The sequence below is a fragment of the Siniperca chuatsi genome, linkage group LG10 (assembly GCF_020085105.1).
Source record: "Siniperca chuatsi isolate FFG_IHB_CAS linkage group LG10, ASM2008510v1, whole genome shotgun sequence".
NCBI classification, from domain to species: domain Eukaryota; kingdom Metazoa; phylum Chordata; class Actinopteri; order Centrarchiformes; family Sinipercidae; genus Siniperca; species Siniperca chuatsi.
Genome location: NC_058051.1, coordinates 2,849,267 through 2,865,746, shown reverse-complemented (window position 1 = coordinate 2,865,746; position 16,480 = coordinate 2,849,267). Strand labels below are relative to the sequence as shown.

Below are 16,480 nucleotides of genomic sequence, written 5' to 3'. Positions count from 1 at the left end.
ATCAAGTCTGACACTAATCGCATGCATTGTGCAGCGATCACCGGTGATCGATTCTGTGCAGGCCTGGCTCATCGTGAACGAGCCTATTGTTACTGACTAAAGCTAGCATGTACTGGCTGGCTGGTGTGTTAGCAGTTAGCTTGCCAGCTACAGTCGTTCAACTAGCCCTGTGAGTAGTCACTACGTCACAGTGGTGGAAGAAGTATTCGGATCCGACACTACGAAAATACTACACTACAAGTAAAAGTCCTCCATTCAAAACCTTACTTAAGTAAAAGTATGCAAGTATTATCAGCAAAATGTACTTAAAGTAAAGTAAAAGTATTCACTGTGCAGTAAACTTCTCCCTGTCAGTGTTTTATTATATCTGATGTTTCTGCATTCATATTCCTGCTGCATTCATGTGTGTGTTGCATTTTACTGCTGCAGATGTTTAAGGTTGAGCTCATTTTAACTGCTTTATATACTCTTGGGTAGTTTAATCTACAGCAATGCATCATGGTCTATAAGATCATCATATGTTTGTAGCGTCGCTGTCCTGTGAGAACCACATATCTCTAAAAAGTCAACTTTTCATGAGAAAAACAGCCTGTTTTCAGCTTCGTGACGATGCGTTTTCCAGCTGATCCGAGGGGGGGGTTAAAGAGTTGATTTAACTTCAGAGGGAGGAGAATTTTCTCAATCCATAAAGGAAACACTTCATCCTTCAGTTTATCACAAACATTCAAAATCACCACATTTGGAGATACATGGTTTTCAATGGACAGGAAGGGTATGAAAAATCTTAATCTGAAAAGTAACTAAAGCTGTCAGACAAGTGTACAATATTTGCCTCTGAGATGTAGCGGAGTAGAAGTATAAAGTTGCATAAAATATAAATACTCAAGTAAAGTACAAGTACCTTGAATTTGTACTTAAGTACAGTACTTGAGTAAATGTACTTAGTTACATTCCACCGCTGCTACGCCACCAGGCTTCTAGCACCACCTATTTTGTGCTGATGCTCAGATGAACTTAGCTGTGCAACTTTCTGGTGTGAGCTGGGCTTTATAGTTAGCAACAGGCAGGCAATCAGACAACTGGCAGACACACAGAACACTGGCATCAGATATTCAAAATCAGGAAGGTTTCAGGTAGAGAAAATGCAAACATGTGACAGGAATGGCTGGACCGCTAGGGCACAAAGGCAACATACTGTAGACGATCTGGTCGTTAAAACTGTCTTTCTGTATACTAGAAGGATAGGATATGGGCTATGTTGGAAACACACTCCTTCTGTGTGTGTGTGTGTGTGTGTGTGTGTGTGTGTTCACTTACGGAGAACAAGAACTCCATGGCGAAACGACTGAGCACGGTTGGGCTCCACGGTGACATTCAGGATGGTGGGATTTCCCCCAATGATGCAGACACGGTTGTCTTGCTCTGCCTCGCGGAACATTCGCAGTAGCTGATTGGCTATGACCCCGTTCAGTGCAGATATGGCCACCATGGGTATCACAAAGGACAGAAATGCGTTTACCTGTGAGGAAAGGCAGATGGCTGTAAACACTGGTTAGACTGTAGAGCGAAAAACACTGGTGAAGGTCAGGTAAAACATCACATCCTAAGAATTTTTTTTAACAATTTTTTTTAACAATGACCTTCTATATCAGTGGATCCCAACCTGGGGGTTTGGCCCCCCACCAATGGGGGTTTTCCACAAAATGCTGCTTTTTTCTTGTGTAATACAGGATAGGCTGTGGCTCAGGAGGAAGAGCGGGTCGTCTGCTAATCACAGAGTCTGCGGGTTCGATCCCCAGCTCATCCTGTCCACGTGTCAAAGTGTTTTTGGGCAAGGCACAAAAGTAAAATATGCCACAATCACAATTTCCCCCAGCCTAAAGTGACATATTCAAATAGCTTGTTTCGTCCAACTTATAGTCCAAAGCCCCAACATACTTAGGAAAATATTATGTAAGATAAAACAAAGCAGAAATGATTCACTATTGAGAAGCTGGAACTAGGTAACAATTGGCATTTTTGCTTGAAAAATTACTCGATTAACCGATTATCAAAATAGTTAAAATAATAATTTTCTGTTCACTCACCAATCAATGAATCATTTCAGCTCTAGTCACAAGTGTGCATAGCTTCATTTTACACAAGAAAAGAAAATACGTGTTTGTCCTGGTGGCTCATTTAGAAATGATGTCCTGTGTTTGAGTCTATATAAATAAAACCAAAAACTGTATATATATGTAACTGTATATCATCGCTCTCATAACTTTTTCTGTCTCTCTTTTTAATGAACTCAGTGGGGATCAATATTGTCATATCAAAACAAACTGTGATTCATCCTAATGTCACCCAGTTCACCGGTGACGGTGTCCTCTTGTCCTACTTGTTTTCCTCCACTACTCTTTTTGTACCCTGTCCGTCATCCCTCTCTCTTACTAGGTGTCTGCTCAACATTTTCTAATGGATTTCCATGATTCGACACACTGGTTGCTTTCAAGAAATAATCCGCAATATTTGCAGATAAATACAAAGACACCTATGAGAGAAAATTAGGGCTGCAGCAAAACAAATGGAGTGGGCCACTTTTTGTACTTTTCAAAACCTTTTTGCAACCAATGTAATGCAGTCCTCCTTTCATTAAATTAATTTAGCAGACATATTGACTTCCCAGTCATTTTCTAAGCAATTCAAAAGTTCCATCGAGAAACACTCGAAAACACTTGATGAAATTTCATTTTACATTTTGAGTGCCAACTTTGATCAAATTCAGAATGGAAAGTTTTGCACAAATCATTTTCTTCACACTGCGCTGCCTCGCTGTTTATACAACATAAAAGGCGGCGAAGAAAGTGAGCGGTGAAGATTAACGAGAGAGGAGAATGGAGCGAGAGCGAATGGAAAAAAAGAAGAAAGAGAGAGGAGATGCTGCTAGACATCAGTTATGACAGCAGACTTCTTACTAGAGCTACTGTGTAACTGTGGAGCTGTGGGCGAGGAGAGAAAACGTGCATGGATGTGTGAGGTGTTAATTTGTAGATATTTGATTAATCAGTGTAACTGTAACAGCTTTTACATCAGTTCTTCCCTACAGCATTCCCTCTCCACCTACTACCCACTCACACCGACACACACACACACACACACACAGACACAGATGCAGTGCTGTTGTTTTTCCAAGGGATAATCACAGATGAAAAATGTTAATGGCTTTAATGAACAGGCTGGCTGACTTCTGAGGGTCCCCTGCCTCCTAGACATTAATGACTGATTAAAGTTGAAAAGGAAAGCTGAAGAAAAACAGCAAGGCAAACCCCAGCTTCACAGTGAGCTTCCTCCCAGCTTGGGAGGAAAGAAAAAAATCTGAAACGCAGCCAAAACCTGGCAGAGCTAATGTGGATAGTTGGGACTGAAGGCGAGAATGATTGGAGGGGAAAAGGTGACACACAGAGAAAATAACTGTGAAAATTAGAACTCAAAGTAAACAAACTTTAAAGTGTCTTATTTTGACATTTTGATGCATACAGAAAGACAATTAAAATTAAGTTGTAGGTCTACAAAGACAACAGGACTTTGATGTCCCCCTTGCTGACTGCTGCCAGGGCCTCAACTGTGTACAATATATAACTCTTATCGAGTGTCGAGCACCCATTTTTCAAATTTACCTCCTTGTCACTGTAGATTTACGATTAACTGGTGTAGCGCTTGTCTTTTCTGTGGGATGTGACTGAAAATGGGTGGTGAATCTATTTTCTGGCGGCTTCCCACCCTGATAAGAACACTAATACATTTTTAATTAATTGGGATACTGTTTTCTTTTCGTTTAAGTGAACATATTGAGATTTGCTAACAGTTGGTGCAGGAAAGCCTGTGTGCTTGGGGTTTGCATACTTTTATTTGTATTATTTTTTTGTGATTTTTTTTTTTTTGTTCATTTTGCTGTCTAGTTTGGCGGGGTTCAGGGATATAACACAAAGGAGACTGAACGCAAGCATATAAGGAACGAACAACACAAGCTTTTCAAAAACAGAGACAAGATGAAACTAAGCTTAGATCTTTACAATGTATACATCAAGACTTAAAAACAACAAGAAAATTCTAATTGAGGCTTTTTATATCTAAATTTGCATGTTACATTAGTTCATTAGTTGCTGACTTTTCTTCTCGCTCCACCATTAGGTTGACATTTTTGACTTTACTGAAATACCTTGACAACTTTTGGGTGGATTGCCATAAAATTTGGTACAGATATCCATGGTGCCCAGAAGATGAATCCCAATAACTTTGGTGATCCCTTGACTTTTAATCTAGAGCCATCATCATCAAAATGTCAATGTATCCAATGCTTTGCTTTATCTATCTAACAGTTTGGTTTTGTTTGCAATGAACATGTCCAGGGGACACCAAACACACACATTACTGCATGTAGTTGTAGGTACATAGAACAGTCTTTGTTCAACCAGCAAAATGATTTGTATTTGGTGAAAAAGTGAGATTGAATAGATGGAACCAGAGATGGATTTTGTATCATCTGAACAAGTTAGAATTCTATGTTTCTGTCCCAGAATGAGTGTTTTAAAATTACCATAAACAAACTACACACTGAACTGAGGAGCTTGTTTATGAAAGAGCCGTCCATTCCAAACAGATTAGCAGTGTCCTGTGAGGGAGTACGCTGCCAGAGGCAGCATCAGCGGGCCACTCATTTTCTTAATGCATGAGGTGCACGTGACTGTGCAGTGCTGCTGTACTGTGGTGCCTTGATTTTGAGCCTTGGCTCACTTTGGACTTCCACAATTTACAAACTGCTTTGGATCCAACTCATTCTCCTGAGAATGACATTCACCGTTCTGCAGTCTGATGCCAATGTTTAATGCCAATGCAGTGCCATTGCATCCTTTCTCCTACCTACAGACAATGCTAGATTTTTTTTATTTTCTAGCCATGGTGCCGATTCCCTCCTAACCTCAACAAAGTGGTTCCATTGCCTTTATCGCATCTTAAACATACAGTAATCATCAGCAACATGTTGATATTTTAGAAATAAATACATTTTTAAAAACATAAAGTATACATAAAAGTGTCAAGAAAGCTTTCCACTGGGGATGGGGGATGTTACCTGCACTTGTCAAGATTCTATTTTTGTCTCCCTAGTCCTTTACAGCTTCAGTTTGATTTATAGTTTACTATAATCTGCCTAAACTGTCAATAAAATGTTCATAAAAATGATGATTTCTATTTGAGTCAATCAATTATAAGCTTGCAGCAATGGAGTAGTGAGATGGATGGAGTTATTTCGGGCACCCCTGATTCTGGAAGTAAAAGTCCTATTCACTTTCTCCATAGACAATGTTAGGTATCTGACAGTTAGAGCACTTCCACGGCTGATGGGCATGAAACTCTCCCAGCTGATTCATCAGTAAATGATGAACAAATGTTAGAAAATTCTTTGACAAAAAGTAAAAGGTAGGCTACAAGCCTGTGTACAAAAAAAACTTCCACTCTTGTGGTGCAGAGCTTAAAATTCTGTTGACACTGTTGAGAAAACAGTGTATTGTTGTTGGGGCCATAAGTAGCCTGGAAGGAAGAGTTGAAAAAAGTACTGCCACAGTGTCAGTGACAGTATCATCCATGTTTATTAAAGACAGACAGAGAGACAAGGGAGTGAGAGAAAAAAAGAGCAATGTAATATTTAAGCTGCTGTTATAATACAGACACCAGCCAATTTAGTTATTATTAACATCATACCTGATGGGGCAAATAACTTTTATATTTTTTACAAATGTGAATATGATTTAATTACTGTGCCTCCAATGTTGAGAAAACCACTAGCTAACAATCCATGTTCACACTAACGTCTGGTGCTGGGTCATTTCTACGACCACATTCAATTTCAAGAATTTCACCTGACCCTAGTTTTAGTTGGATATAATTTTTACCCATGAAACGTTCTGGAGGCTGAAATATGGTGAGTAATGAACGGGGACAGTAAGTATCCCAGTGGATCTCACTACTCCATCATCAGTACCCCGTTCTGCTTGTGTAGCCGTTCTGCTGTGCTTTTGGATGTGCACAACAGCATCCAGCTAAGCTGCTCTGACATGACAACTGGAAAAGAAAAATTTGTTGGCGGAACAGTTTTGTACTTTTAGGTCATTTTTTCAGTCATGCTTCTGTAAGATACTTTACGTAACACAGCACTTAGCAGAAAAGGTATGGCAGAAGGTCAGAAAAAAGAAACTGAAAAACAGTAACTACGAGGTGAGATTCACCTGCTGTACTGCATTAACATTTTAAAAGTTCACATTAATTCAACACTGTGAGAAAATTATTAGGTGGGGTCAGAAAAGGGGGAGGGTAATGTATTTTTTCTTTTTGCTGAAGGGAGGGTCTGATTTATTAAATTATTCTTGCCCCAGATATTATATTATGAAAAAAGAAATAACATAATAATTTAAAAAATATATTTTTGACTTCACAATTAACTTGAAGCTATAGTAGAGACATATTGTCAGTTTTGAGACATAGTAAATTTGGACCTTATAGTTAGTAGGGATTGAACATTATCTATCTAAAGAGTGCACCATCTTTTCACTCGCCAATAAACACCTTCACTTTATTCTTCATCAAAGCAGAACAGTAAAGTTGCATTTTTCATATAGAGTTGGTCAACGACGCAAAATCACGGGTCAATGTTCACCAAAGTTTAACTTGATGTTTTAAAAAAAAATCTAATTTTGTCCTTGTGAGTGAATCTATTGATCGTGGCAGTTCCACTGAGACTAATTTCCATGCTTACATTAAAATGCTGGGGTGACTTGGCCCCAAAGCATAATGTGTATTATAATGTGTTATCTACACAGATATGCTCCACTCAGATTTTAATGTGTGGGTGTAAACCAAGAGAGTCTGCAACTGGAAACGTGATTTGACTACTGAAGGGGGATGTGAGGCAGCTGCAGCTCACAACAAACAAGGGGGCAAATGCTTTAACTTACATGTTGAGCAGCCTACGTTGTCTGCCTTCTGGTAAAAATGTTCACCTGGAATATGCATTAAAGCAGGTAATAGGAAATAAAAACAGACCTTCTTCTAGTTTACTCATAAAAACAGCAATGTGTGCCACAAATTGAAACACTGGAGGCAATAGAATTATTCTTATGTCTTGTTTTGTTTCCATACCATCACCAGAACCTGGATGACCCTGAACTCAACACCAGTATGTACATATACAGACAGAGATGAACATACATACTGCTGGCAGCTGCTGCATTGCTATAAAGATCAGAAAATGAGCGATTCATTTTGAATAATGAATGATGCACACAGTGTGGCAGAGCATGCTGGCCAACATGACTATTTTGATGAGATGTCACTTAATGATGCAGCACTAGACCAAACAGTTACTAAATGTTTGCAACTATTTCTTGCCTCAGCCTTCATGCCCTGCTAATTTTCCTTGTGTATTACGTTTGCTGTTCAGTCTGGTTGACATCTCAGTCAATTGTTAGCTGGCATATATGCACATGTACTGACAACAGGGACAAACACAGACATGATTACACCATACACACATACAGTGACAAAAACAGTACAAGGCCAAAACTCCACCTGCACCTGTGTTTTGATCACTGTACTTCACGCCTTCTTTAGATGTTGCCCACGCACAGCTCAGTTTTCACCTTCTATCAGTTTGACAACTCTCATGGGAGACGGTGGATGTTTGGTTGGTGTTAACAGACTTGCTTTCATGCCTGTGAGCTGTCCGCCTTAATATTTATCTGTCAGCTAGAATTTGTCTTGAATGGTCTGTGAATACTTGTTGAAGTATGAGCCCAGTGCTAGAGCCGGCCTTTTTCAGCACAAGTGTGGAAGCTACTGAACTCATATGAGCTACCCAACAATGATAGATGTCTAGTCTATTAAACGTAAATATAACCATAGTGATTTCAGTAAAAGAAAATAAAAGTGAAATAGGAACATTGTGTGGATACATGTAAATACAGCCATAGCAACAATGTCAATTAAAAAGAGTTACGTACTTTAAAATGGGAAACAGTGTCTCAGATCAAGAGCAAATAAGAGAGACCAATACATTAGTAGACTGATCTTGTCGAGGTATAAACTGCTCCACAAAAGAAGAATGGTTTGCAGACAGAGACAGGAATCGATGGTACAAATATGTATTTTGAATAAACTGTGTGAACTTATTGTCCCGTTAGTGATCGAGCTAAGCTCGGAGAGCTTTATTTTCCCCCTTCAATTGCTTTTTATTAAATGCAGTGGATGGAGGCCAGTGGTGAACAAAATACCTGAGGAAGTAAACCAAATAGTATAGAGAAAATTGAAAGAATCTCCAGAATCTTTGGTGACTTTGCCAGTATAGTCACTACATCACCGAACTTCTAGAACCAAATTTCTGGTGTGACTAGGCCTTAAAACATCATTTAAACATCATATTTTTTTACGACTTCATGTGCAAGGCAGTTGAGCGAGAATAAAAAACCTGCACCACCTGCAAGGCTGTACTCATTATGCATTTTCAAAAAATACAGGTTATCCCATACAGCTTATCCACTTTAATATTCAGTACAGAACAATTCTGCACACCAATTAATTTGCACCTGCTGTTTGTGTTTCTTGACATGACATTAGCCTGACATGTGCAGGCAGCTGCTAGCTGTTAGCTACTCAGCAGAAAGGGTCATACTGAACAAAGTAGAATCCACACGCTGTTCAGTTGACAGCCGAGGCTTCCCCTCTCATAACAGGAGCTTATACCGCTTCAACAAACACAAACTGAGAGCACAGATCAGTGTGCAGTCTTTTTTCATTCTGTCCCTCTTGTAGATGCGACGGTTAAGTTTACTACAGGATAGCCATAGCCGGGTCGCCACCTGGAGTTACAACAGTCCCGTAAACTGCGGCAGGTGTTCATAAAGTGTAACTACTCATGTTACAGTTTACTGTCGTGACTCAAGACAGCGAGCAAGCTGTCATCTATGTCACTTTTTGACAAAATGTATCCTTTTTGTGCATGTTGCAAAAACTTAATTTTGATGACATAGACAATTTGGGCTTTAATAATTAAATTTCTTTGGTAACTGTCTGTTATTTGTCATGGTGAACCTTGTATAAGGTAATGTGCCATTGCACACTGTCATTTATAGCCCATACAGCTTGTAAAAAAAGTTTTAAAAATCAGGTCATAACTTAATGCAGAACTATACTGAGATTCTATTGGGAAACAATTAGGGACAAAAGCACTTGCAAATCTGATCCAGAAACATGTTGGCAGCAGTGATAGTGCAGATCACAGTATCATGGTCCTGCCAATTTTTAAGTGCGTACGAGTGAATTCCTTATTTTGTTTCTTATAAGCAAATAGCAATTCATTCATCCGTTCCATCTTTGTTTGTACAACTGAGACAAAGTAACCAACATTTTTTTAAGACACACTCCCACGACCGCCATTTAGACAAAATGTCTTACTTTGTCTCTGCCATAGTAAAATGCCAAAGCTGAAAATTCAGTCCAAAAGTATAATTCAGGTTTTTCTACCTCTACAGTCACATTCAATTAAAGTATCTTTTAAATGACTGATGTTGTTTACCAGAAGCTCATACTGTTTGTCATTTAGTCTGTAACCACACATTCTGTCATTCTGTGACATGTGTTTGGACTCAATGCCATTGCACAAATAATGCAATTTCCGTGATGACAGGCATTTGGCTAAAAGGACATGCTGTGCATTCCTCAGATGTTTTATATCCTTGCTTACATCATACTACTTGAACATTTTTATACAACATCTCCATGGTTATATAATATCTATTATTTGTTTCCTTGTCATCCTTCTTTCTCTCTGTTTTCCTTGTACACATTCAATTGCTTGAATGGCAATAGCAAGGCAATGAAACAGCTGTGCTCGTCACCTTTCTATCAAATAGGAACAGAGAAGGGAGAGCCAATTTACCCCCAAAAGGTTGAGGAACAACATCAAATTAACTACAGTACAACTGACATTACAACAAACCTTTCTCTTTCTTTGACAATGATAGATTTTCTCAATCTTCTTCCTTAGAAAGGCCACTCTGCGTTCACACTGATTCTAGCCCAGTTGAGTTTGAGGTAGGAGCAGGATGTTTCTTTCTTTCTCTCTCTCAATGAAAATATGTACGTCAGCATGGCGCTCTCTTTAAAAACAAGTGGATACAGGACATGTTTAGAATGCATCTGCTCAACTTTTGTTGTTGAGTTTTCTAGGGAAACAATGCAAATTAAAAAATGCAATCAGTAATACTTTGCTGGATCTTTACACAAAGACACTGACACCAGATCTAGGAAATTCTAGGGTAACACTTTATTTGCATAGGCCGCCTACAGATTGTTACATTTCAAATGTTTCACTTTGTCTGTAAATGTTTAACAGATTATCAATAGAGTATATGTGACAATTCATGAACATACCCTAACCAAGATGTGCCTAAACCTAACCAAACCTAGAAAACGGTTTTATTTGTGAAACAGTTGAATTGTTGAATCTCAACTATTAAGCTGTTGAAACGTTACAAATACTCTATAAACTATCTGTAGGCAGACTAGCCAAATAAAGTGTTACCAATTCTAGAAACAGAAATAATAATAGATAATAATTAACATTGAGCCCCACAGTCTCTTACCCTCACAAGACTATGTCTGCTTTCTTGACCTACTGTAGTTAAATACAGAGTTTATAATCTTACAAATGGAATATATTACCAAAGAGGCAGTCAATAAGCAGTGAGGTATGGCAAGAACAACACATGTTGCATCTCAATACTTATATTTCATCTTGTTAAAACACAAACTTTTGGCTACATCCCAATTTCCTTATTTGATCATGCCACGCTCCTTGTTCCTCGCCGTGACCAAAGAACCGATCCGGTCCACCATTATGAAGGACATTCCAAGATTGTTTCAGCTTGGAATATCAAGGAGCGAGGAGGGATCCCAGGAGGCATGAACAAGGATACAAGACCAGCCTTCATGAAAGTCTTTATTGGAAATCTGTTAGTGATTGGACGTTGCAGCTGTTGGGTCTGCTTTCACACAGCAACACCACAACACTGCAGTTTTATACCATGACGAATACAACTCAGGTGTAATATTAAGGCTTACGAAATGTTGCCATTTTAAGTACTAGTGTGACCACACTAGTACTTAAAATGGCAACATTTCGTAGTGAATTAATTTAATTCCAATGGAATCACTGCAATGAGTGGATTTGCTCGCAGGGGCGAAGTAAATCCGTATGAATGCATTGAATACAACTTGGGTGAACTTTGACCTGCGAATCCGTGCCGTTGACCAATAGCAAGGCATCTTGACAGTGCTGAACTTTGAGGGGCCAGAAAGCCCAAAATGGAGGAAGGTATCGTAGCATATTAGCTGTTGCACAATCAACTTTTATTTAACCTCAAACTGTGTAACCTTATTGTCCCATTAGCAGCCAAGCTAAGCTAATGACTGAAGTGCATTACAGTGGTGACAAAATGACGGGGGGTAACCAGCCCAGTACAGAGAAATAGAGAGAAGCTCCACAGACCTGTTGTGACTGACTAGCACTAGCACAAGCCTGGCTGGCTAGCATGTTAGCAGTTAGCTCACTAGCTAACAACTACATTAGTTCACCAACTCCATTCCATTCAGTCATGTGATGCTTCAAATCCCTGCACGTCGGGTAAAAACTATATGATGTCAGATACATTTACATAATTTCCCTAAAACATTTAGGCTGCTAAATTATTTCTACAAATTATGAGACCATATACCATATGCCAACCTGGATTAATAAAAAAATGCTGATACAAATAATTAAAAAGTATATCAAATTTGATTCCATTTTAAAAAAAGCGTTGCTATTAGTAGAAGTGTATAAATATAAATACAGAGTACAGCTTTTGTGTGTATGTCAATGTGCAGATGCCTGTAAAACATAGCAATTTAACAGATATTTCACATTCTGTTTTGTCTTGTGGGAGGACATCAATAAAGAATAAAACAACAACTGATAACACTGACATTGGTAAGTGCACCTATTATTTGGAAAGAACATGACATTATCTGTGCAAATAAAAAGGCAGATAAAAGGCATCGGGAGGCACTACACAGCTGTTAAAGCCAAATGACAGCTGATCTAGCTGCACCAGCATCACCTGAAACTGACATCGCTTCAGATGGCACCTGAGAGGAAAGGATGTTTGATTTCTCTAAAACTGGGCTTCCTCTATCATTTTTCCCTAGCATCTTTTACTGCATCTCTCCCTCAAATCTCAAGTGGGAGGTAAATATTTGACTTGTGTTAATATAATAACATTAAAAATAGCTGCATTCCGTCATTGTGTCAGTTCAAGGGCTTTGGTATTGTGCTTACAGGCTAACTGTCATGGCTAAATGGGACACTATAATGGAACAGAGCTGTCATTTATGTTATTAGTTTCACCTATGCTTTACCTTCTGTGACAAGTGGAAATGTTGCTTCCTCATCACGAGGAGTACTATACGGCCTGTGAAAACAGTTGTATAAAGTCACTAACCACGTTTCCATCCAAATTTAAATTAATTTCTAGAAAAAGAACATCCACTACTGTTATGCGAATATTAGGAGTTGGGCGCATTGAGATAAACAGCTGGTGGTGCTAATTCTCCAGTCGGGTGCCACTAAACCATTGTAGAAGAACAGGGCACAACAAGATGACGGTCAAAAGAGTGTCAATCAAACCTCAAACGATGGAAAACCATTTGGAAAACACGACGTATGACATTTCTGTTTGTTTCATGTATTAATTTGAGGAACACTACAGTCTCCTCATCAGTCTGTCATTTTTCATCTCTCCAGAAACTTGTCACTTGAACCAGTGACAGCACACAATGTATTTCTGTCCTAGTATGGAGAAGGTCAGCAGAGGACATTCTGAGTCTAGCCATGTCAGTGCGCATCGCTCTCGAGGCATTACAGCCCAGTTCATAGTCAGGAGCGATAGCAGAGCTGAGGCACATTGAGTGAATGCCAGACGATGATATGAACAGTGATGTTGACTATAATTTGTTTTGGGCAGGTAAGAGTGTTGTAAATGGACTGTTATGGTGACAAAATATAGTAAACACGTTAAAAATTAGTTTGGGTCGTAAATAATGCGGTACATTTGAGTTTACATGAAAGGCTGGGATACGTGTAGGTGCTGGAAGCGTTAGGGACTAGCGCTAGCGATCAGCATCAGGGATTAGCGTTAGCAATCAGCATAAGCAATTCACAGGCTAGCAAAAGTGCTAACAGCTATCATTAATGGTCATTGAGAGTCAGTAAAGTCTGGTCAAATGTTTAGTCAATGTAGACCAACCCTAGCAGTTCATGAGGTGTTATTTTATAGCTGTTTATTGTGACCTATAGGGTCTAAACAGTGTTTCATGTTCTTGAAAAAGTAAAAGTTAAGTATATTGTTAGTAGACAGGCAGCTAGTTAGCAGAGTTAAACCTCTCAGCCTGTAGAGAATTAGTGAGGATGCTGAAAAGCTAGGTTTATTGTAATAACCAGCCAGCAGAAATAATCAGGGCTATCTAAACTACCCAGGTCAACCAGTAAATTCAGTTATATTGGTAATATGAGGTTATAAAAATAAGGGAATTGGGATATACCTCAACTGTATATACAAAGACCAATGAGGTGCAGCCGGGGAGACAGGCAGCATGTCAGGGCTGAGGAGGTGAAAGTGAACAGGCGTGCAAGGAAAGAATGAGACTGAGCACCTGGTTATTGAAGCGTATAGGTGTTACATTTTACTATACGGTTGGGCTCAAGAGCCGGACTCAGACAAGGGGTAGGAATATAAAGAGATTTATTGAAGAACGGGAAAGGAGAAATGGAAGGAGACCAGGGGTGGGGATCCAGAGCTGGCACAGAGGACGTGAAGGTATGGTGGCGGAGCTTGGCGAGACTGGGACAAAGATCCAGAACAGATAGGTGAGCTAATGGTGGCGACAATGGCGTGGCTAAGAGACACATGGCAAGCAGGCAGGAGAAAACAAGTTGAAACAACAATCAAACGATGAGCGAATGGAGAGCCGGAGTAGATATACTGGCGTTGATGAGCTTGATGGGAGGCAGATGTGTCGGCTGAGCGGCGTGATTGGGTGAAGGATCTCAAGTGAGTGAGAGTGGTGGAGTCAGGAGCCAGTGGAGAGAGACAGGAGGAGTAGCCACGCCTCCAGACACATATGCACACACACACACACACAGAGACAGACAGGCAGGGGAGAGACAGGGCAGGGCAGGGGAAAAGCATTTGGAATTTGGAAACACTAAGGGAATGCAGGCAGACTGTCACAGCCGTAACAATAGGGGACTATATTAAAATGATAATGTAAACTTGCAAATGAAAATGTAATTCCACAATAGCATCATAATTTTCTACATAAGCATGTGTTACTTGAGTAAAAATATATAGACGTGCACGCCCAGGTCTGTTGGTAGAATGTTAATGAACCAAGTTGCTAAAGAAGAAGTGAAGTCCTAACTGAAGACCCACCTTGATGAGAGGATTGACAGATGCAACTATCATTTTGACACCAAAAGAAATGTAAATGCAATAGACTGGGAGTGCTGTTTTGCTTATTGCATCTGAATTTTGTCCACTGTACAAGTCTTTGAAAATGAAATGTCAAATGCCATTTTAATTTAAATTGTGACTTGCTTGCACAATGCTTGCACAAATGGAAAATTAGGCTGCATTGTTTATATTGCATTTTAATTTTCAAATTTGAATTAACATTTGGATGTTGTCCACTGTACAGCGGGGTACGACTTTAAAATTTAAATGTCAAACAGCTTGTCCATTCTCATTTTAATATGGTCATAGAACGCCTATACGGGCATGTGGAAATTAAAATGAAAATTTCATTTTCATTTTTACTCAAATAACACATACATATGTGGAAAATTATAATGCTTTTCTGGAATTACATACCACATTTCATTTCCAAGTTTACATTATCATTTTAATATAGTCCCCTATACGCTATACACACAAGCAAAACAATGGACTGACTGTGTGTCCTTGTTTTTATTATTTTCCATATGACATGGAAAGAAGTTCCACTGCCCTTCCATAAAAATAACTTAAATAACTAACTGCTTTTTAGTGAGTGTTTGCATGCTTGTTAACAATCAGTAGAGAGTCTATTTATCTTTTCCTCTGGCACACTGCTCTCATAATTGCCATGACCTGGTTCTTCATATCTACATAAACATCTATCTCACTCTCAGCAGGGAATAATCCAAATATTTGCCTGAAGGTGACATTGTTTAGACAAAGGTCTACATGCCACATCTCATGTGGTGTTTTATAATCGCATGTAGAAACAGTCACGGATGTGAACACATCTGGCTCCTGTCTACTGTCATCTCTAACATCCAGAGAGTGGAGAACCCCAACATGCTTTCACTATGACCTCCAATGTACAGATATTTCATCAAGCACTTACAATACAAATTGTGAAACTATTTAAAATGTAATGAACTATAATTTTATTCAAATCTGCTCTCTCCCCCTTACCCTCACATATCTACCAGATAACCCATACATACTGTGATATTAAAGATGGAATCATTTCATCAGGTTGATGCGAACGCTAAGAGTGTCTGAATAATAAAAGTGCCATAGTTCCATTTGAAATGACACATTTATCACTTATCAATGATTTGACGACACGTTTATCAATCACTTGGGACAAGAAACGTGCTTTGAGCAGCTACTCTGTCAGAAATACAACAGAAGAAGACAAGCAATTTGAGTATCTGTTTACATCGCACTCAAACAAACTGCGGCCTCAGAGGAATCATTGCTTTACATTTTTATAGTAAAGACGACTTAAGGCCTAGTCAAAAATTGTATCCTGATTTCAGAAACCTGGATAGGCCCATATCCCAGTTTTTAGAAAATACCAACGCTGTGAGGCTGCACTTAGCATTTAGATCAAAGCACAGCTGTGCCTTATCGTCAGCACGCTAACATGCTCACATTGAAAATGCTAATGCATGGTAATTTGTTTATCATTATACAACACAGTTATTTACATATATACATACTCGTACACACCCAGGAAATAATTCAGTGCTTTTTTTTATTTGCATCTGGGGGAATGCAAACCAGCAGCAATAAGATTGTAAAGACATTTATATTATTATTATCTTCACATAAAATGTCTGACATCTGGAAACAATGTCCATCTACTTTGACTGGGCTTGAGCACCAAGCACCATCACTGTAAAGACAGAGTCCGCCTCCCCTCATCCCGCCGGAGTCTTGCGCTCCTTCAGCTCAGAACACGGTCCGCCCGTTGAGTGCTTGATTCGGGATGTTGGTGGAGCAGGTAGCAAATACTGACGTTTTGTCACGCCCTTTGGCACAAGGTACCCTTCTGTCTGTATGAGATGCACCAGGCTTTT

At 39.2% G+C, this 16,480-nt stretch overlaps 1 protein-coding gene across 1 annotated transcript in view; it reads right to left on the bottom strand.

The window, feature by feature from the left end:
- ntsr1 (neurotensin receptor 1 (high affinity)) overlaps nt 1-16,480 on the bottom strand; it is a 54,320-nt gene that overhangs the window by 19,198 nt on the left and 18,642 nt on the right. Inside the window, exon 2 of the mRNA XM_044212256.1 lies at nt 1,318-1,519. Coding sequence (XP_044068191.1) covers nt 1,318-1,519 — 202 coding nt within the window. The remainder of the gene's footprint in view (nt 1-1,317; nt 1,520-16,480) is intronic.